At 38.9% G+C, this 24,524-nt stretch overlaps 1 protein-coding gene across 1 annotated transcript; it reads left to right on the forward strand.

The window, feature by feature from the left end:
• Positions 1-3,763: 3,763 nt before the first annotated feature.
• On the forward strand, positions 3,764-9,129 carry LOC137272546 (LIM/homeobox protein Lhx3-like). Its single transcript, XM_067804932.1, has 5 exons — positions 3,764-4,045; positions 5,074-5,245; positions 5,783-5,985; positions 7,564-7,878; positions 8,422-9,129. The coding sequence occupies exons 1-5, from the start codon at positions 3,928-3,930 to the stop codon at positions 8,676-8,678; spliced, it is 1,065 nt and encodes a 354-aa protein (XP_067661033.1). The 5' UTR covers positions 3,764-3,927; the 3' UTR covers positions 8,679-9,129.
• Positions 9,130-24,524: the final 15,395 nt, after the last annotated feature.

Here is a 24,524-nt window from a genome sequence, read left to right on the forward strand (position 1 = left end):
CTAACCCGTGAGGATCCGAGTAATGATTGTCTTTAGCAACGGATCTTTGTCTTTGGAGGCGACTAACGGGATCTAGAGGTCACGCTCGCTGACTTGGTAGATCGATATTCATGTTGTTTATCACTTGATTGTCTTGTCCCGGCTTGATTATTTACAGACCGTCTCGTTATAGCAGGAATATTGCTGAATGAGACGTGAAACAACAAAGTGTTGAAGAATTTGTAAAATATATCAGTAGAAAACAAATTCCGTTCGCATGAAGAGTGAACAGGGTATACTTGGCAGATTCAAAATCAAATTCATTATATTTCAGAAAAGGATTGTAACTATCCGTCACTCCTAAAACCCTAAACAATAAAGCATAAATGCAGATAACAAACATTTCAATAAAATACAGGAATAAAAACGTCTACAGGAAATTGAAACAGCGGACATATCTATTAAAACATAATTTACGGGTGAAAATATATCTTATTTCAAGCATCTGACAGCAAATGTTTAATGTTTAAATGTCCATATCAAATCTAAAATAATTACAATTTAAAATGTAAGTTAAATTATGTCTCTTATTATGAACGTTTAAATAAACATCTACACAATAGAAGTGGCATTCTTAATGTTTGATAGTGTTACACAAATTATTATATTAAAACTTGGGTCAAATAAGTATTTTCTGTAACAGTTGTCCTTGTAATTGTAATCAGGTTTCCAGGTAATCCTCCGATTATAGGAAAAAAAGTCCTTGGTAAAATGGTTAAGCCATGTTCACCGTACCGGCTGTTTTCTGTTTATGTTGTATGTATCTCATGTTTTAAATTTCTAATACCGTGTCCCGTATGTCTGGAAGGTGGATGCTATTTTATACCTACATATTAATAATTCTATGAGCATGTGACAAGTAGATAAAATATATTTCTTCTGCTCTCTAAGGAACCAAAGAAATAATGACATACTAATCAACGAAATAAGGGCTTTGGGAAACCAAAGGTCATTAACACTAACAAACATAATTGAACAAATCAAATCAGTGTGGCATGTACATGAAGCGGAATTAAAATTTATTAAATTTGTGAGTTTGACATTATGACTTAAATGATTGATCTAAAAATGAAATAAACATTATATACGTCTGTAATCAAATGTATACTGTCCTTGTGCCTTTGATTGCAGAAATATTTGATAGAATGGAAACAAATAACCGTTGTGTAAATGGTTTCAATACGGCAGAAATACTGCTGAAATGACGTTCAATTTTTACTCATTCGCTCGTAATGGTATAATGATTTACCACCTGTTGCTTGCGAAAAATAAACCGCTCATATTGTATTGTTTTGTGTAGTGATGTCTTGTATATGATAACATGCTATGTTTAAACCAACATCTGTGATACTCATGTTCAGAATGCATTTTCTATCGGATCTATCGTCTAAATGTAGCTGCACAAGAGTTTGGATACACGTGTAAGCAGGTTCTGAATACGACAACGTCCTGTTTACCTCTGCTCAGGTAATTAACCGTGCGTAAAGAAAGTAATTCCACCGTCTCGATAGCTCACCTGGCCTCTCGATTGTTGTTTTCTTATATTGTCTAACACTCATCCGGGAGGAAAACACAATTCAGTATGGTGTGTTCACACATTCAAACTGTCAACACACAATACTTTCGCCGAACCGTGTCATCCTGTGCGGTTAATTACCTCGGGGAAAACTGGACAGGATTACTTTAAAGGTTGTAATTTCGCTGATAGACTAATTCAGTCGTCTACAGTAATTTTTGCCTATCTGTGAATTTCTCGAAGCAATGGGTTATGAACAAATCCCATGAACTATAATATAGAGAAACGTTTAACAGTAAATGTTTAAATAGATGATACTTCTATGTGGTTATTCATTTCGTATTGCCAGCCCTGTTTTACATTTTGACACCCCTGTATTTGCGTAAAACATTCACGTATGCTTGAAACCATTAACCATGCTATTTAGGTCTGCGATGTAATGATATATGTTTAAGCTACATGTTCTTTCCAGTACAACGTTTGGTTGTTTTGTTTTCAGGTATTCATGAAAGAATAATTCGGCATGAGCTGTACCACTTTTTTCTGAATGTGACGTTTCCCATGCATAGATCTATACAGGGACCATTTCCGTGGAATAGAAATACAATATTATTTGTCTCGCCAGCGAAAAATAATTTATTCTAGAGAAAAGAAACAGGCTCAACTGATTTGAAAACATAAAAAAATGAAGCGTGTTGATACGTGTCTGCAGGTAATATACGACTATGTTGGAAATAGTTTCGCAAAATCCCATCTTAAAGTATAGGTACGATGTACATATCCCACACAAAAGTAAGCGAAAAATACATACACGCTCCTTTAATCAACAATCCTTTAATCAATATCACATATTCGAGCTATTGGAACAACAAAAATCAGTTAATACACTCAGACTGGTTAATTTCCCTCTCCGGTAGATTACGACCCCTGACCTAATCGTGTCTAGGTCACTGTGAGCTAATTAACCGAGGGGGATTACACGCTCCATTGCACGTATTGTCAACGCGAAAAGACCGCCGCGTGAAGCACAACCCGTGTGTATTGTCTCAGTTCAGCGAGGAGTACGACAAGGATCAAACCTTTCTCGTCAGCTGTTTGCTGGACGGGTGGGGAGACGGGTGAATTACCTTGTAGATGTCTGGCCGATAACACACGAACTTATAGTGTTTGGACAACATTCGTGAATGATGTTTAAAGACACTGGTAATGTTTACGCCACGGATGAATAACTCCCGGGATAAATATGGCACTTCTACAGCATATCTTCTCGAATTAAATAAATATGCTAATACAATGTACGTCATTTGTACGAGAAATGATGAATTCTTACACAACTGATGAAATCAGAAATATGTAAAACGTCTATAAAAATATGTAAATGTCCATCAAAGATCGGATGTAAATTATTTATATATATAATCTTTGGAATTCAAATACCTAACCGTAGATAGAATCTGTGTTGAAACGTCGTAAAAAAATACAAGGAATTGTTTTCCATAAAGTTTCATCAATATTGTACTTCCCAAATTCTAAACTGCCTCTCAAAGACGCCAGGCGTAGCGGATGACAAAGTGTTGCTTATTTTTCAACATACATTGAACTTAATGTCCCTATTATTTTCAAGAAGAATATATTGTTTTGTTTTGTCAACCTTGAAAAACGTCATTACCTATCTACAAAAATAGTAATAAAAATGATTTTTTAATAAAGCACCTAATATCCACCCTAGATGCTTACTGGAGCAGTGACAGTATTGTGGAAGGAAATAGTTCATATGGGTTTTACAGAAAGGCAGCAGTCTTTTACATTATGTGACTTTTGTTTGTTCGGATTTTTTTGTGCTTGGTTTGTGTGTGTCTATCCCCGACATATATCCACTTACCCACACCGACCCCAGTAAGAAAAAAAAACCCAGTGACACTGACATGTTTAATTACCATCAAAGCTATCAAGATTTCGCAGCTATTCCTAACATAGACACACATCTTGAGTTCTAATGACAAAACAAACTGGACGAGTTCATGATTGTTATTAAAGACAATTTACCAGGCGGTCATAGCTGTGTTGTCACGTGACTGTCTCGCACCCGGCCCGCGATATCTGATTAGCTCTTGATTCCAGACGTCTGGCTTTTCGACCAATCACCGACCGAGAAAATCTTACTCACGAGCAATCAGCAAGTCTGATATCAACTGCACGTCTGAGGTTATTACAGGTATATATACCTTCATATCAGGTAGTGCTGTCAATGTGTGTTTCGTGGTACATCCTCCCAGCAGCATCAACATTTGGCGACAAGATTCTTCAGAATCTACGTTTGAAGCAATTACTGTTTACTGGACGTAGACATATTTCCTATTACAACCTGTTGTATGATGATAATGAACGGAAGTGACGTCATGTCCCCGGGGGGTGGGGCAGCGTCCCTACCCACTTCTTCCAATTCTCCACCCGAGTCAGGATTCTCGCAACCACTGATGACTAGCAACGGTAAGTTGGAACGTAACATGTCTGTTTAACTGTCATAGTCCAACCGATTAAGGAAACGTCCTCGGAGTTTATGTGGAACTGGAAATAAAGCTTGTGGTTATGTTTAACTTGTGAATAAATATGAAACAGTAACCTGCAGCACAGTCAGATTTAATTATCGATTGTCAAATTTAAAGGACAAGTACTTTCTTTCACTAAAGTCTGACCTCTCAATATAGCAGATATTTGATAGGCATTTAGAAGTTGGTAGTGTTTAATATGACCTCTCAATATATTTAAATGTATTTGTTTGTACTTAGGAATCTAATGTCAAATCAGAACAACTGCTCTCGGTTCCTGTACATATTCGTTTACGTTATTTGGTGTATTCAATGGTTTTGTATTCATATATTTCTCAGAACCGAGTAATTGTCTAATGCAGGATGGGATTTTAGAAATACATCTCCGTTTGGGTGAAACAGTTTCCCTCCCCCCAAACTGTTGGGATGCAGAGTGAAAATAAGTCATGCTTATCTGTTGTTATCTGTTGTTATAGCGAAAATAAATGAAACATTTAAGATAAATAAAAACATCGGGTGCCATCGGGAGACGGAAACGTTCAGCTTGGTGTCATCGCTGTTTGATAGTGATGACTTTGCGTCTGCTCGTTGTACAATGAACTCGACATTAAATAATTTTAGCAGATGTTGCTTATTAAAATGGAATAGTTTTGACGTTCTTACTTACTAATATTTCCTTATATACTATAACGTTAATATGTTTGAATGATTTTGATAATTGCAGTAAATGTCTAATTTGCCATGGGCTGTAGGGGGTAGCCTATTGGTTAAAGGTCACATCGAACACCCGGGTTCTATTCCCTACATGGGTAGCCTACAATATATGAATCCCATTTCTGGCGTCAGCCGCCTCGAAGTTACTGGAATCTTGCTAAAAGCAGGGTAAAACTAAATTCACTCACTCCTTAAGATAGCCATTTTTGCAAAGTGTATTCATTGCCTAATGTACACAACATTGCTATTTTACAGGACCACCATTGTGTACCGGGTGTGGGCGTGCCATCTTGGATGAGTTCATCCTGCGGGTTCAAGGCCGTCTCTGGCACTCCGCCTGCCTCCGGTGCTGTGTCTGTCACGAGAGTCTCAGCCAAACATGTTTTGCACGTGGAACTCAAGTGTTTTGTCAAAAAGACTTTTTCAGGTAAAAATATCAAACACATTGTGTACGAAAATTCATCAAAAACCAATATTGAAATTGCCCAAAGGCATTTAGAGGTTAGTGTAGTAATACATGACAAATATATGGATCCTGAAAGTTGTTATACATACATTTGGCTTGTATCAAAAAGAGGCAAGAACTAGCCCAGACACAAAGTGAGAAGCACTCAAACAATTTGTTTTTTGTTTTGAATCAAAGGCAATATTGCACTGAAAGCGTATTATGTGCATATGACAAAGAAAATTGCCAAACCTATCTTACGAGTTCCAGAAGATAAATACCGTTTGTGTACAGTACAACCGGACTATATTTCGGATGCTTACAAATTCATTAAAAATGATGTTTATTGTTTATCAATCATAACATTCGCCTTCCCTTCCGTAAATCTTTCAAATTTTAAACAAAGTATTAGAAGGCAGATTAGAAATATGATGGTAATTAAAAAACCATGTGTATATATCTATTCCCCGAACATGCACGTACGTACATGTATTGTAACGTGAATGATATTGTTACCAGATTACTCGGCACCCGATGTGCTGGATGCGGGAATGGAATACCACCCACAGAGAATGTCAGAAGGGCCCACGAGAATATCTACCACGTGACCTGCTTCACCTGTGTTGCATGTGACAGTAAACTGGAGACTGGTGATGAATTTTACCTCCGAGATGACGGGCGTCTCATCTGTAGTCATGACTACCACAGCGACAAGCACACAGGTGAGACCTTTCTCAATCACAGTTACATACATTTTGCCTCGACACACTGACTCGCCATACACTGTCTGATTACTGACGTCAGTACTATTGACTTTAAACACTATTTTAACATTTTATATTTAAACATAACTGAAAGCCGAAGTCTTACAATATGCAACACTTTGAATATTATTTGAAGGTTATTTCTATATATTCTATCCGAGAGAAGTCAATATTTCACTTCAAACAAACTTCAGGAATGTAATTACATATAATGCAGAGTAAAAAGACGACATAAGGTCGAACACCCGCACTTCATATATATGAGCATGGTTCAGATACGTTTGTGACGAATAATTAATGTAATACTTTTATTTGTTTACTCCATACAAAGTAGGACTGTAAACCCTGACAAACATGGACGGCCTTGATAACATGGTATTTCTGTGGAAAGTTAAATATCATAAAGTTATAAACATACAGCAGATCCGTTTGTAACACAGACAGTCTGATTACAGAACCTCGCGTGTCTGATCCCTAACCCTCGAGCGTTTACTGGAGCGGGGGATCAGAGAGTATGGCAGGATTAGCCAATAATGGTAGCCTATTGTTATTACCGAAGGTGGTCTATCATTGCAGTGGATGGTCGAGCGTAACAAACAGCAGACCGGTCACTCATTGTTCACCTTAGGGCAGGTGGAGGCGATTCCTAGGACGACAACAGGTGTTTATGTAGTCACAGCATATCTACTGTGACTATGCATGGTCTTTGTTGTCTCATTGTGTGCCAGTTGGTGCAACTTTTGTTGCTGTTAGCGTCCACTACAGGCAGATTTCGGGATGATCTTACAGTTCTCGGGGTTATAATACAAACCCTACTTCACCTCCCGAAACAACCTATATTATTGACCAAAATTAGACATTGTAGGACAGAACTCTTGTTTCGGCGCTTGGTTACTTTGTCAAAACAAATGGGTACATATGACTATAAGTAGATGCCATTGAGTAAGTCGCGAATTGTTGCACTGCTGGTGGGGATGCTTATGGCTAAAAAGGCTCAATGTCTCCAGGATATGTTTTTGAAATCATTTTAAACCTCGGATCCCCTTGATAGCAACTTGAGCATAACTTTAGTTTAGTCCAACTGAGGGTGATGGGGAACAGCAAACTACTAAGACGTGCACCAGATTTTGTATATAACTATGATTACTTTGTAATAGCTGAGGTGTTGTAAAATACGGTGAAGTTGTTGGGGCTGCACGGTTTAAGCACATCGACTGGGTGAACATGCTAATTGCATTGGTGACATTTGATGCGAATTCTTTTAACCATCACATAGATCAATAATCCAGAAATAGTTTTTTTTTATAAAGTTCGTTCTTTTATATAATCACCAACTTCCAAAAAGAGACCAGTCTGTTGCATATCACGGTTATAAATAGGTGCTCACCTGACCTCTTGATTGACCACAGGTACCCCAAATCATCAATATTTCGTCGACATTACTTGTAAATATTCACGTGGAACGCATATTGTGATTTTTTGTTGATTTGTTGTCACATGCACAAATATTAATACAATCAATATTATTAATTCCAGGTGAAAAGGAGACTCTGCACCTTCAGGAAAAGAACTCGAGGACCTCACTGACAGATGTCCAAATGAACATCCTGACAACCGCCTTCGCATCCTGTTCCAAGCCGTCTCGACAGACAAGGGAGAGTCTAAGTAGAGAGACCGGTTTGGACCAAAGGGTCATTCAGGTTTGGTTCCAGAACAAGCGGGCCAAATGTAAGAGAGATCACACCGATACTTCAGACGGGAACAACAATGCATGCGCAGATCAACAGGAAGTGAACTTGGACCAGGTGGCAGCTCCACCTGGTGGATTCCCGCTGCCTATAGTGAATGGAGGTAAGAGACGAGAAGATATTATGCTGTCCCGTGAAAGGGTGATGAGGTAGCCCAGTGGTTGTGTTGCTCTCTCCTCACGCCGAAGACACGGGTTCAACTCCCCACATGGGTTCAATGTATGAAGCTTATTTATGGTGTCCATCGCCGTGACATTGCTGGAATATTGCTAACAGCGGTTTAAAACAATAACTTAAGCACGCCTTGCCATATCATGCCCTTTGTCCTCTTCTACATATTTCATACAGTCTGAATGCCAGATTAAATTTCGTTCCTAGTAACCAAGAATCTTAGCGTTGTGTGGTTCAGATTTTGTAACTTGCGTCAGACCCTATTTTCGCTTACTACGTTACCATTTGACATTCTTAACACCAATCACTAGTTTGTGTAGTCCAAATTTTGAAGTCGATGTAGCTGGAACATTACTGATGGATGACCAACACTCAAACATTGTTTGATTTTGACGACGTAATTCCACAAAGATATACACTCAGTCAATAGATTCATATGAATTCTTAAGTAATGATGTGTACTTTATTTTCACAGATTGCTTGGAGAGTCACAGACAACCCCCGACTCCATGCGACTTTTCCCACCTGGCAGAATTCCTGAACGTTCCATTACAGTTGTCCGGCACTGGCGGACTTCCGTGGACAGCAACCCCAGACATGTGGGATGCAAATTTTGTTCCCCCGAACGTCGACCTTGACCCTGCTGATCTCAAGGACGGGGAAGTGTGCTCGAAACGACGCGGTGATGTCTCATGGGAGACACGTGACCAGCTGGTCAACTGCAGACAGTGACCTCCGTATTAATACAGACTTTAACTAGCCCGTGCTGTTTGTGTAAGTACACGTGTACTTTTCTCCCTAGATAAGAGCGCAAAACGTAGGCTTATGTTGACGGAAGCCCTGTAATATTTGCTTTCATGGACACCTGATTCAAGGAACACCCATCTACAAGGATTCCTGGAGTCCAGGCAACTCTATGATAGAGAAGTTCCGATTGCAGCAACTGATGTACTCGCATCAGGAAATCAGGTGTCTCATCGGAGCGAACTCCTTGCTCTCCTCACCTCTGCATCTCCCACGAAATGCGTCAGTTTGAGGTTTTGATAGATAATACATATTTATGCTTGGATAGATGTATATATTGATGATTGGATAGATGTATATATATATATCTTGGTGCTCACAATTATTTATGACGAATGACAAACAGGATTTGAATTAATAAACAAATCTGACAGTTTCAGTATTTGTTGCAACTGTTTTTGTAATAACTTGCGGAACCGCACACACAGCTTGTATAATGTTATGAATTTGTGAAGTGTGTAATAAAGTATCAGCAATATGATCTGTGTGCCAGCGGATAATGCCTCTCAAATGACCGTCACACCCACTTCCCTTGAGGACATCGACCTGGATGTGGTACTTGGTAACAGAGGCGATGGAGTAGCCCCGCAGTTAAAGCGTTCGCTCGTCACGTCGAAGGCCCGGGTTCGATTCCACGCATGGGTAGAATATGCGAAGCCTTTTTCTGGGGACCCCTCAGTGATATTGCTGGAATATTGCTAAAAGCGTCGTAAAACAATACTCACTCACTTAACGAACTAACTACTTAATAGCATGCAGGCCAGCATTTCAAACATGTGAATACCGTTTATAAACAACATACAAGATTACACTAAATCGACTTGTCATGTGGTGTTAGGCCTCGCACTTCTTTTGTGCGAAGCTGCTTCCCTAGCTGCAAGCCCGTGGTGGTAGGTTGGTTTGGCCGAGGGAGATGGCGTTGGCTTAGCCTAATTTACGGAAGCGTTCGCCCGTCACACAGGTGAGCCGGGATTATTCCCTTCACGGCTACAGTGTGTGAAACTCATTTCTGGTCTCCATTGGAATATTGATGAAATACTAGTATATAAAGATTGTGGCGTAAATCCCAGACTCATTTAAAGAAAGACATTTACCAGATCTTACCAGTGATACAAAGAATACACAGAAATAAACAAATGATGCTTCGTCACCACAGTATCATTCAACGCAATCATTCAACACGTAAATAAACTCAGAACGCGACTTTCAATCCTCGTGATCATATTTGAAATATCTTTACACAGAGCTCGAGATAATTTCTTCAAGCATTTAGGTACTTACTCCCATGCCTGTTTATGTCTGAGTAATTGCACTTTTTAGGAATTAGTAGCATTATCGTAAAATGTTTCTTAATAGACTCTAGGTTTTAGTAAGTATTATGCAGTTGGCAGCCATTTCTAAACAGTCACCATGGAAATAATGGGTCTACTTCAATAATCTCCGTACAGTGGCTGCGGTTCTATTAGTGTGTAAGGCATCATTTAACATTTGCTAACACTGAGTTCGTGCGCCACGGCGAATTATCAAACGCAAGCCAGTTTTGTTAATTGAGTAAAATACGCAAGGTATTTCAGACCCATTGGGTTTTAAGTGATTTTTATGCTTTTTTGTACTCCAAGATTTATATTTGACTGAGCAATTGTGATTTGTATTGATTAAAACACACAAATACGCCCGTTATCTGTAGCTTCGATTTACAGTCACTTGAAATGAGAACGAAAATGAAAAAGGCATACATGAAATGCAATGTAAACGTAAAATAGATTGCAAGAAAACATATATTTAATTCTTTCAATATTTCACCCACCCACACCCACACACGGTAACTATCAAACACACACCAGATGCAGACAAAAGTTACCAGCAATTCTGCTTGCGAACAATGCGACACTCTCACGTGAACTGTCAAATAAAATGCATCAGATTATATCATAAACCTCTGTCAAAGTCAGGATATTTGCAAAAAGTCGATTTTCCTATTGCTACAATTTAATAATCTTGATTTAATTGGCAAAAACGTTCCCTCACATCATTTAATATTTTTTGTGTGAAGTTCAATACGTTGTGTTGCTTTTTTTAAGTTGAAAAGAGAATGCATTATTTAACAGGGGCATTATTTAAACATATATTAAAATGGGACATTTTTCAAAATGCGTAGTCAACCAAGGTTATGGTAGGTAGCAGTTGTTTTGATAATTCAGTAGGCAAGGTGCTCCGTGGGCACGGCAGAACTATCTTATCTGAAGGCTGCTGAGACAGGTTAACTGGTCTCGGACTGAATATCTAAGGGGATCTGTTGACTGTCTCGACGAAAGAGGGTTCGAGGGAGGTGTTTGGAAAGCTATTATGTTTGATTACGAATTGTTTTATTTGTGTTATTTAGACATTAATGTGTTCCTTCGGTAGCCGTGATACGTTGTCCTGTTATCATTTGTGATTTCCAAGATGTGACTGATTAAAGTCTGAAAATGCTTTGTCACAAGAAATGTTTAACAAGAATCTATTCAAAAACGTATCTGAATTTGTGCACTTTTGTATTCGTGTATTATATATGTGAATCCAGACAGAACCATCAAAAAGAATGTATAAAATGCAGTGGACAATAGAAGGAAGTCGTTTATTCGAACTTGAATATCTCGAAGTAAAACTTGAACCTGCAGGCCATGGTGCGTCTGCCGCAGCCGATGGTGGCACTATCATTGATCTACTTCATATATGCTAACATATCTACCCGTGACGATTTGGGTTAGAATTGACAATATGTTTGTCGTAAGAGGCAAGTAACGGGATGGGGTGGTCAGGCTCGCTAACTTGGTTGACACATCATCGTATCTCATTTGCGTAGATAGAGGCTCATGGCCACTGGATTGTCTGGTCCAGACTCGATTATTTACGGACCGCCGCCATATAGCTGGAATATTGCTGAATTCGGCATTAAACTCGTTAACTTCTGGTTTCCATACCTGCAATGACAATGAATCTTTTTGGTTTTTGTTTAAGTTTCCACATTTGTAGTTTCCCTTCGCTAACTTGTCTTTCGTGTACAGATGTATTTTTTCTGCGCGATATATCCTTTCACCCGATAAGGTACAAAGCACATGGTGAAGTACGGGCATATAATGAACTGAAAGGATTGCTAATTTTAGTTCGATATAGACGTCTTTCCTTTACGCATTATGATTAAAATTTTCTGAACCAAAGATAAAGGTACATTTATGTGTTTCAGTTCGTTGTAATATGTACCCTATACACGTAGTACATGCATATGACGAAACATTATCTTCCTTATAGAAAATACGTTTACAGCTATGAACTCTCCCCTTATGTGTATACAGCTATAAACTCTCCCCCTTATGTGTATACAGCTATAAACTCTCCCCCTTATGTGTATCACTTCTCAATGCCATTTAAAATCTCAATGTATCTAAATGGTTTATGCATAACATTCTATTGTATTACTGATCTGTAAGATTAAAGCAAGATAGTTGTCTGAAATGGAACGTCAATAAGTAGACTGATTTAAACAAATGATCGCTCAGGACTGATGGCCATAAGGGGAGGTTGTCATTTTGTTCTGGGAAGGCAGGAGTTCAACAACCTTGTACACATGCACTAGGGGTGATGATTTTGTTAAAATTGTGTTTTAGTCGGGAGGACTCGCCAGATCCCTGCAGTGAGGTCATAGAAGGAACGATTTTCAGTTAGTTGTACAGAAAATGTGTATGAAGCTCGTCATTTTGCTGATTTCTCGACGTCACCAAAGACATGCCGAATTGTTGCGTTGCCGTCAAATGGTCGTTGGGGTCGGGTGGTGGTGTCACTTTACACAGATTTCCACCGGCCCCCGTAGGTTGTGCTTATATTGGTTGTTTGTGTGTGCGAAGTGAGCATTGTGGAAGCCTGTGGTATATACTAAATCGGATGGTTCGCCCCATACCATGCTTCCAGGATAGAAAATGGCGTTCAAGTTTCATCGAGTTTATAAATTAAAGACTGCTTACTACACATTGCTGACCAAAAGGATTTGGCATGAATATAACGCTTTCTTCCTCGGAAGCGAGGTTACGGTCGAAGTTATTACGATATTATTGTAAGTAATGTTATATTGACCCCCGTCTCGCTTCCAAGAGTGAAATTGTTATGTTATAAGCAATGTCATGTAAAATCCTAATATCCGTCAATAAAATACATAGTTTACTACCAGTAGAAAGTAATTTTGATTTTATAAATCGGTGAAAACAAACGTAAATAGCATTTATCATCAGACAGGGCGCCGCCATTTTTTAAAATCGTGAAGTCACGGGCTAAAGTCCGTTTGAATTATTGAGATTATGGTCTGTTTTCATCAAGTTAGAAAATCAAAACTACTTTTGACTAGTAGTTAAATATGCATTTGAATCGTGGCCAAAAGGATTTTGCATGGCACAACTTGTAACATAAGGACTTCTTCCAAGGAAGCAAGGTGGGTGTCGAAGTGACATTAATATTGCAAACAATATTATATTGATTTCCACCTCGCTTCCAAGAGTCAAGTTGTTATGTTATATGCAATGTCATGCAAAATCCTATTGTCCATCAATAACATACATAGTTTACTACCAGTAGAAAGTAATTTTGCTTTTGCAAATCGGTGAAAGCAAACTTAAATAGCATTCATCCTCAGACAGGGCGCCGTCATTTTTAAAAATCGTGAAGTCACGGACTAAAGTCCATTTGAATTTATGAGATTATGGTTTGTTTTCATAGAAAATCAAAACTACTTTCTACTAGTAGTTAAACATGTATTTGAATCATAACCAAAAGGAGTTTGCACGACACAACCTGTAACATAACATAAGCGAGGTCGGGGTCGAAGTGAAAATACTGCGCAATAAATTACTTCATTTGCTAAATTTACTTGGTTTGTAACGTTCGTTCACCACTATGTAGACATTTGTCAATATATATCTTTATATTTGGTCTCATGATCCTAATTACTTTATAATCATACTTGTATGCGTTTTGGAACTTAATAAAAAGAAGCGATCTGCGAATGTATAACAGGAATGTAACATCTAGAGAGTTTATAGTTTGCATATATGAATCTTAATTTACAAGCACACACTAGAGTATGTCGTCTGCATCTTTACACTTCACAACGAAAACAATGATTCTCTTGACAGTTACGACAACGTAATACAAACAAAAGGCAAATATTAAAATAAAAGTCATAGGAGCAATGTCAGGCTATTAGCTTGTTCGAGGAATGTATCCATCAATATCCACAAAAACGAGTGATATATAATTCATCTGCAGATTCCCCAAGTGATGTGTCTTTTAACAGTCTAATATACGAAAATATGATGTATCGTTTCAGGTTTTTCACATTGCTGTATAGTCTCATTGGTCACCCAAGATAGCACACCTGGCAACTAATTGCATAATTAGAGAAGCTAACAGTCTGACACAAACAACGCAGAAAAATGGTACCCATATATCATGTAACCTACCGGGTGAGACTTCAAATCCTGGCGAGGTGCTGACTGGATAATAATCCCAGACGTATGACTCATTGGCCAATCACGTTAAAGTATGCTCGATGGCATTTGACCTGTCTGGCTTGGGCCACTTAGAAGCAATGATTGAGAAGTTGAGTTTAAAGTGTCTGTTCAAATGCGTTGATAGTTTTCTGCACACACTTGACCAGAGGCTAGAGAGTCTTTACAGCCTGTTATATTCTTCTAACGAGATGAGACAGACACAATATCCAGAAGGTCAAACGATAATGAAAATATTCTTGCCAATAGTCGAATGGGGTATACGGGGATTCTCGTGAGTGACCTCCCTTCGTGATTACAGTTAATATACATGTATATGCTACCGAAATGAAGTTAAGGACCGCCCGATTCGTCCATATCGTCACGTTAATTAGCCAGGGTATAATCCCGACGAATGTGATAGTTCTTCATAATATGCACGTGCACAACGCAGTAGCCCCATACACGTGCATGGGGTCCCATTCTTGACTTTGATGAGGTTTTTTCAAGAAGATCGAGAAATCACTTAGAACATTAATTTTGACACTCATCTTGCATCACACGTTTCTTAGTGTTTGTTTCTAGTCGTTGGTTTTAAAATGAAAATCGAATGCATGAAACTTACATGCCACACACCAATCATCTTTCAAAAGCAACTACATTCCAAATAACTATGGCTGTAAGGCAGAGAAAATGGTGATGCACTCTCAAAACTTTCAGTAATATCACATCAACATTGATTGACTCCAATGAATCTCCTGAATATTTTTAAACGTAAGTAAAAACAAACGAAGATCCCCTACTGAAAATGCAGTATATACAAATAGTAATGTAAATATTGTTTTCTATTGGCATAGGTCCAGATAGCGGGTACAAGCACTCGAATGTGGACCATGGAAACCAGTGGTTGCCAGTATAGAAGCAACAGCCCACGAAGTCTGACAACTACTTAGTCTATTAGTCGTCGTCTACTTGAGTTCTGGGAATAGACAGAGCGTGCATGTGAGCTTTACAACGTGCCTAGTAAATGCAATGTCCATGGGTGGCTCTATCGGCAAAGACGTAGCAAGTCTCCGTGAAGAGTTGCGTTCCGTGGTACGATCCAGGTTCGCTCCAGTGTGTTTTTCAGCACCATGTTTGTTAGCAACATACCCGCGCGCGCGCGTTTCACATCTGATACCTCTAATACTGCGGGGTTTCATAGACAAGCTTACAAGCAGGAATTCTGTTCTAAGCGGGGACTCTGGGACAGCTAATTGTTAAAGTGTTCGCTCGTCTATCCGAAGATCCGGGTTCGCTTCCCCACACGATTGTTGCTCCTAATACAAGTCATTCATGGTCCTACTACTGTGGCATGTTTGTGGTTGCTCCCACTGCCAAGCCTCATACACTACATCCATTTTCCAACTGTAGCCCAGGAGGAGAATCTCAAAAGGGGCCTAGAAATAGGATTTCGTTGCCTCCCTAGTACTGACTTGGTTTGACACTATGTTCAGTAAGTATGATGTATTTGGCTCATGAAAAGGCCTGTAATACTCTCAGATTGTGGTATCATTTTTTTTTCACAGGCCATTTTATGTGGTAGGGGTCTGTAAGCATTTTTATGACATTTGGTTTGCCGCTCGACAACATCCTAAAGTTAATCATGGATAGTTTTACTACTATCAATCTGATCACTTTCATTTTGACTTTTGTGTAATGCTAAAGGATGTATAAATCTTTTGTCATGTTTTTGCTTTTGAAAATAATCAATATGACCGCCATTTTGACCGCCATCTTGAATTGTCGTGTGTTGCCTTCGCGGCTGTTAAATTTACATAAAAATTAACATCGAATGTGTCCATTTACATCCAATATTGACACTTTTGATGTTTTTTGACACTTGTCTCTCCTAGAATGGTGACTTGGGCACAAAACAAGTAATTGTGTATGGTCATGTCGTGGTAATATGTTTTACAGCTTATTCTTTGAGACCAGGGATTTTAACGATTCTCCGACTTTTCATGAAAATGTGTGGTTTTGGTGTATTTATTGAAAGTTTACATTATTCTTGTAACTAGAATCAGCTGTTTTTGTTTCCTGTTTACGTCTAGAGTGAGAGCATGTTACGTGGAATTATTTCATATTACCCAGAATTCAAAATGGCTGCCAAGATGTCCGTCATTGTAGCTTTACTACTTATACATAGCAGAGGACTAAATTTGTACTGATAGGTAACCAAACAATTCATTTGATGTCAAATGTTTTATACAATATCGAAAAAGACCAAAATTGCTATTGTGTGGTTTATGAAAGCGTCCCTTGCAAAAAATAGAAGATGAAATAACATCATTCAAAGTGTTAGAAAACTATGCTTCAAGGCCGATAACTGCGTCTAAGCTCTGACTGTACAGTCTCGGGGAAGCAGGGGTACAGGCGCCCCCTCTAATTATTTTACAGGTTACTTTTATGCATAAACGTACTGATATAACACTCTTTCAATGTGGATGGTGCTCCTTTAATTGAGAAATGATAACTACCGCCCTGTTGCAGCTATTCAATATGGTCTGCCAGATAACTCTTCATCACTTTGGATACATTCAGAAGCTTACAATTAACTCTCCTCTACACTTTCTTTCACATCGTGTTACATCATGTCAGAATTGGAGTCATCTACAAGCCAAAGGTGTTCCGACAACAATCACCTGCCTTACAAAAAGACATGTCTCTGTGCACAATAAATCAGTTCATCTGCCTTGACATTGATCTCTCTGCTGGCATGCTGACCTTTTGTATTTACTCGACGTCAGTTCAACCAATCCACGTGGAGCAGAATCTCTCGACATCAGAAAATGGATAAGCTGACCACCACAAATGCTCCAACCATGGCCAACTGGTGAAGGAATCTTCATGATTGGTTGTATCCACAAATGCACATGGTAGTTAACTCGCTCAATAAGACGTTTTAGACTGTTGAATTTTGTCAATACTTCATCTACAAGCATCACTAGATTATTTGGTACATACATAGCATTAGAAACATGTCCACAAGATGTAAAGACTGTTTCGTGAACATCAAAATTGTGACCCATTTGTTGTGTAGCTTCTCATCCCTGGGCTTTACAGATTTTATTGCAATCAATGTAGAAGAGGAGATTTTTCAGTTTCAGGTTCAAACGATGTAAAGGTGACCAAAAGTTTGTCTTGGAAGAGTTCAGTTGACTACATATGATATCAATCCTTTTGCTCTGTTCAACATGCAAGAAGCTATGAATTATATCCTTTGGGACAACAACTCCACTTGCAATGTTCATAAGATATACAGTCATGACACGTCCTTAATTTGGAAGACTGAATGGACTTTCCCGTCAATCCTGATTAGCAAGATGCTCGTTTGATCATAAACAGTTGTCAGTATGTCTGCCTTATCTGTGCTCAATCCCCAGACAGTATTACGTATAGACTTAAAGAAATGCGCCTTCACCCCACGTGAACAATATTTTCAAGCAGTTCAAACCCGTCTTTAGTCAGTTTATATCCGTTCTGAATTAGACCTACCGTGTTCTTAACATGCACTACCGAGCGCTAACTCTTTCTTAACTCAACCAGCACATTCCTGATGGGTCGCTCACATTTTATCTGACGCGAGCTCCTGAGTTTGTTAGACTCAGTGTAGGTGTGTAACGAATACAACCGAGGCTAAGTTTACTTAGACTGGAAGAAACTTCTTTGTATAATTAGATACAATGTGTGAAGTCCATTTCTGATGCCCCCCCGCTGTCAATCGAAGAAACTCACTCACCCACTCACTCTGTTCAAAGCGGCAATAAACTCACTCATTCAGTTGAACATATAATGGTGTAACATAAGAGGTGTTTTTTTCAAAATCAATTTTAATGTATCAGTGTCTACAATTCATCATCTGATCACAGCCTCCCCACGCGCTATCACTCGAACAAACGTTGCCGTCGGTGAAGTCGAAACTCGACGGAAAATGGGCATCCCAAAGTTCGGCACCCAACGAGAAGTCAGAGAAAAGTGTTTGCTGGGGCTCACAAGGAACGCTATAGGGGACATCATGTGAAACTTGACCGTCTTCAGAACCTGCAATTGTGGAACAAATTAATAAATTCCACGTGACAGCATGCAGAGTCAGTCAAAAGTTGTATATTTTATTTCGTTGGACAAAAGCTATCTGCAGTTACTATAATAATAATTAGGATTCTCCTTCTGTTGTCAATGTGGCGGTTGACGCTTAATAACACACAAGCAATTTACTACAAGTGTTTACATTTAAAGTTTACAAAGTAATCAACATGCAATGGTAAATATAAACTGTTCTATTTTCCATTTTCATACTGTTTACCTCCCGCATAAGTAGATTTCTTGAAAATTTCTTTATGAATTTAAGATCATTTAAACAATTCTTGGTTGTTTTACACATTTTCCAGATATGCAGGATGCAATTTCAATGTGTAAGAGGTGTTGATATCCAAGAGAGGTGATATGACGTTCACCTTTGTCATCTCAGAAGTACAAATACATAAGCGAAAGGAACATTGGAGAATACAACACTCTGACAAAATTGAAAAACATGTCTTTCATATCATTGTTAATCTGGTCACCCATACCTGGCTAAAATACTAGTAAATTAGTCAGGTGTTCTTCAACTACTTTGAACCACATGTTTTAGAAATGATTGATGGATAAAACATGTATCATGAGGCAACATACTTTCAGAAGAGTTATCGCAACGATAAAAGTTTCAGGACAATGCATCACGACACTGACTGAATAAATTCTGTTTTCATATCTGTCGAACATGTACTGACCTTTGTCCAATGAGGGTGCAGCCCCAGTGGAGTCGCAATCCAGTAGTTGGGGGTGTTGTAAAACCACGGATGACTCCGGTGAAGTATCTGGATTCTTCTTGGACTTTGCCCGCTTATTCTGGAACCAGACTTGGATGACTCTCTCATCAAGGCCAGTTTCGGTACTCAGATGCTCTCGCATCTGACGGGAAGGCTTTGCGCATGACCGGAAGCTGTTCGTGAGTATTTCCGTCTGACGGGCTGTTAGCGTTGTTCGTGATCTTCTTTCATTCATATCCTTAAATCTGTGACCTGGAGTAGGCAAAGAGTGTTCACAGAATCACATATGTGTAAACACAACATATGCTACAGTCAGTCCATAAACATATATGGCTTGCTATGAACAATAGGTACAACCTTCACTTGCTTTCCTAAACTGTAAACTGTAACATTTATGGACGTCACTCTGAGGCCTTTCAACTGAATAAACATTACTGACATTATTGGACTTTATTGTGAGTAAGCGTTCGCTCGCCATGCCGAAGAGCCGGGTTCGATTGATCAGAAGATTTGTCTCACAATTGCATTGTTAAAGTCGACAGAATGAGGTAAAAATATCTCTTACTGACGAGGGGTGTTATAAAGTAGTGGTTAGACCCGGGTTGGATTTCCATCGTTGGTACAATGTATGAAGCCCATTTCTGGTGCCCTCGCCCTGATATCCCTGGAATGATATTTCCTAGTGATAGTGAACTTAGTGAACTTAGGTTGAATTCCGAGCACGTGATCGACCTCAATATTTTCCCTCGCGACCGATAATTTTGAAATTCCTTGCAGGTCGTAAATTATTGAGATAATTTTGTTAGTGTCCTCACCTGCGTCTTTGTTGTTGTCATGGCTACAGATAAGGCCCCCGTCATCTCTCAGGTAAAACTCCTCGCCAGTCTCAAAGTTCCTCTCACATATAACACAGGTGAAACACGACATGTGATATACATTAGCTTGGACGCGCCGTACGTGTTCGGTCGATTGTATAGCTCCCCCACACCCTGCGCACGTCGCTCCAGGTAACCTGCTGGAATAAACAGACAATATAAATATAAACTTATTCGTGATAAAACATTTAATTCAAGCCAAATGTGACCCGAAAATGGAGCATCGAGATAGAGACTGTATCTCGGCGCTACAGGTGTTCTATTCATTGTATCCTTAATGAAAATGACCACGCCATATTCAATATTTAGGTATTATCTGAATCATAGTATGAGCTATTAAATGCTTTAAAGCTGAGAATGGGGATGGTTCTTGTATGATTTGTTGAGTATATATGGTGATTGTGGGAAACAACTTGGTAGGTGTGCGAGAAAGGATGAAGACGGCACAGCACAGGTTTATGAATCACTAAATTTGTCCACATTTGTAATCGTGCATTTGTACACTTGTTTGTTCCTCACTTTGCGCTCCTCCCTAGCAACATATCGTGAACAGTCAATATCTTAGTGACAGTTTGATAAACAGCTTTGTTTCATTTTAAGGACATAAATTCTGCAAATGTTTCAGAGAGTTGGTCTGATGTTTTGATTTTGATCAGCGTTTCATGGAGTATTATATGTTTATTGGTTTTCGAGTGAGACTGCAATTCATCGGTCCACTTTTGACCCAAACGGACTATAACTTATTAAACTTTTTCTCAACCAAATACTGAGGCGCAACGTTAAGTGAGGCTAAGACTGGAATTTCACTTACCTGAAAAAGTGTTCGTGGCAATATAAGCGAGATCCCTTAGCATAGCATGTGTGGGTGAGGTATTCATGACAGACAGAGCATCTGAGGCATTGGGAATGCCATGATCTGCCTTGGACTCTAGACACAAACTCGTCCAGGATAGCATGATGACAGCCAGTACATACTGGTGGTCCTGTAAACAAAAACAGCAAATGCTATCGAAAATAATGACGGATGGGCTGACCGCCGTCTAATACAAATTATCAGTTATAAACGGCAAGTTGTAGAGCAACCTGTATCGACGCATAAATGACAGTTACTACTTGTTACAGTTTATAGGCGAATCACTTAATAGAACCCCAAAACAGACGATCCTGTTGAGACTAAGGGATACAACTCGACGCATTACTTAGCCGTGCTGTAAACCGCTTGGCACCATGCCATTAAGGATAGAAAGATTGCATGGTCGTCTTTTTTGTCCTTACAAATTGTTAAATGATTTTGTTCAGCTGTGTCCAAATCAGCTGACTTCTGGATATCATTCTGGAGACCTATGAAACAATTTCATGTTTCTTATCCATAAAGGCGCAGCAATCATAGCTAAGCAACTGTTATTGTTAGCAATTTTCAATTATTACTATGATTATGTTGCCGAAAGTTACATCTTATATAACTTACTGTGGTGTAAAATATTATTTGCTCACTCAAACTGAACTTACCATGATCTTGAATTTGCAGTGTGAACCCTTCATGGGGAAAAGGACGGGCGACAAACGCCAAAGAGCCACCTTCAGGGAGTACGCCGGTATTTGAGTTCATTGCCATGCTACTTGGAGAGATGACGAGTATAATAATGTTCAGCAAACTCGCTCAAACGAAAACAGAAAATATATGTTTGTTTCGTTTGTTTAAACATATGGTGAATCTCCATACTGCTTGGGTTTTATAGAGAGGATCTTCACCAAACGACCAAGAGATTGGTGGTGTTGAGGTCGCCACGGTCGTCACGGCGTCTCTCGTCAATCTACCCCGTATTTTCAGACAGGCGAATTACCCGCGACCAGGCATGTCTCGGACTATGATTGGTTTAGCAGTCAGGCGTCTTAAGAAAGCAACCAATCAGAGAAAGCGTTTTGTGATAACAGTAGCATGTCCATGAGAAAGATCACACACGCGACGGCGCATTGACCTAAGACATTTCAATTATAGGCCTGTCTCCCATGTTTTGATGAGGCAAACCCTCACCTGTCTGACTTGAAAGGAATGCTTTGATAGAAATTATACAAATAGGTGACAAATGTTTAATCTGGCATCTAAACGATCGGTCATTCTCTTGGACAGTGCACCCGTCGTCTTGAAAACTCAATCAAGTCCATCAAAACATTCTATTCAAGGCTCATTTGATATAACAAAATATATTTCCTCGTTGGCTTAGATACTTAGATACTTAGAGCAGAACATTCAGCAGTATTGTTTTGATTTGTGAATGTGTACTATTCTCCTTACCGCAGCTATTATAACATTCAGACTTTGTCCAAACCCCACAACACACTGTCCCTATATAACTTCATTATGAACCAGACAGAATAGTGACTGACACCGTGGGCATCAGTCCACGCTATAGGAATTCGACGACACGCGTCCACTGAGTGCGCGTTAACATGACAAATAAATGAATTATGTTGTCATGTCCAGACTCAGGTATTTACAATCCAGCGTCATGTGTGACAGAAAACAGGAAAAAATCATTTATTTAAAAAACGTGTTTTTTCGCAAGTGTTTTCATCATTGTTGCCATCAATGATATATCAGGTGTATGTACTGATGCTGTTTTTATGTAGGTGTTTTACTACTCGTAAGCAATAAATAATAAAAATCATATTTAAGTATCTTAACATTTAAACAGTTTTGCAACAGTTTTTTTTATTCGTCACGATATTGGAGAAATGTATTTCATCTCATGTGCTTACAAACTGGAATATCAACCGATGATGTCATCAGTAATAGGTTCACGATCACGATGATTAAAGTAGAAACAAAATAGATCAATAGATCGATTCACGTTAATGTGTTCCCTCCCTTTTCAGGTGATATACTGAATATGTAAAGCAAAAATACACATCTATGAGCAAATCTGGTGATGTGAGAAGGAAAAACATTCGTTACATCACAACTCCACATCTTAATGGAGATGCAAGTATAAAGCCAGTAGAATTAGATCAACTGTACAAATATAATTAGATCAACTGTACAAATAATTCTTCGTTTCACAAAGCTACCCGTAGATGTACCCGTCACGTCTCAGTGGACTTATCATTCACCTGTTGTGTAAACATATTCCCCCGTCGTTGATTGAAGTGCACAGTAAGCACATTCGGTCCAGGTGTTGGCGTTAAGTAGGGAAGGGGTAAGTAATTGCTCTGTCTCAGTCACCCCTGATCGAACAGGATTAACGAAGTCACTAATCTAGTACAGACCACTAAGTGATCCAAGACATGGCCCCGGTTTATTTATATATAAAGCGACAAGATCATTGGGGCCCTTTTGGGGTTTAATCCATGGACCAGAGCCCTGAAATGGGGTGATCGGTGCCACTCGGAGGGACTAGTTGAGGTGATGTTTTTATTGTTGAATAATATCATGTTCTATGTTTGCACTGTGTTTCACTTGAGATTCTACATGCTTCATAAAACAACTCTTCCATAAAACTCTGAACCACTAAAACTTTACCTTCAACTAATCAGTTTTGTGCTGCAGATTTCCAAAGTCGATAAGAGTTTAAATTTCTTTTTTTTCAGATATAAATTTCTACACCACCAAACCACGTACGTCACTCAAGTGAATTTAGAAACGACGTCGGACACACCGTGCCTTGATACATGCAAAACTTCATGCGATATGTGAAATCTTTAGACGTCCGCTGACATCATCACGTGTCGCTGTTCAATTCCTGCTGTAGAGCCGGTGTTGTGTTTGATGAAACCATTCACAGACAAGTACATTATACCTGTCAGCAGCTGCATTTCCGTATTATCAACACTAGCATATGACATTATGTTTTCCTGAGATCAAAATGGTTTGCTCTGCTGGGTATTGATCTCCCGTCAGGAAAGGATTTATAGCCTATTCTCCCTCATATAAGCATGAAATAATGATTGTTACCACAGGATCATGGATCTGATAAACCACTTGACCATGCAAATCCAAGATGAAAAGATGAATGATATAACTTTGGAACACTCAGAAGATTCATCATATTTAATTCTACTTTCTACCTTGTGCAGATGAGCAAATGCATTAGTGTCTGTGCTTCGTTATCCATTTAACGATTACGTTGGAATCTTCTAAAAAAATCTATATTCACCACTTAAGATGATCACAGATTTCACTGTAAAGGTTAGGCAGGCAGACATTAAAGCACCAGGGTAGTTATCTGTTATGTGTCGGTCATAGAAGAACACCCGACAGTCATTATTTATTAATTAAATATTCAAATAACAACCTCTTAATAAGAACCTCACTAAACAAAGCAGACAATCTTCTACTGTACAAATGAGTTAATCATTAAAACAGAAAGTACATAATACACATACAGGCTTGTAACTGCATCCCTCAATATCATGGTATGTAAATAGCAGGCTGTATGGACGATACAGACTTGGATGTTTAGACTTGGTTCCAGCTTATATTCACATACATTTTCAAATAACTCTTTAAGTACAAAAGATTATGGCACCTTTCAT

The sequence above is a fragment of the Haliotis asinina genome, chromosome 2 (genome assembly GCF_037392515.1).
Source record: "Haliotis asinina isolate JCU_RB_2024 chromosome 2, JCU_Hal_asi_v2, whole genome shotgun sequence".
In the NCBI taxonomy this organism is placed as follows: Eukaryota; Metazoa; Mollusca; class Gastropoda; order Lepetellida; family Haliotidae; genus Haliotis; species Haliotis asinina.

Bases quoted from the DNA above. Each gene is read 5' to 3' on its own strand.
- LOC137272546 (XM_067804932.1), top strand. From the start codon at position 3,928: ATGATGATAATGAACGGAAGTGACGTCATGTCCCCGGGGGGTGGGGCA. The intron at 5,246-5,782 runs GTAAAAATATCA...TATTGTTACCAG, and splicing joins TGTCAAAAAGACTTTTTCAG to ATTACTCGGCACCCGATGTG. The intron at 7,879-8,421 runs GTAAGAGACGAG...TTATTTTCACAG, and splicing joins GCTGCCTATAGTGAATGGAG to ATTGCTTGGAGAGTCACAGA.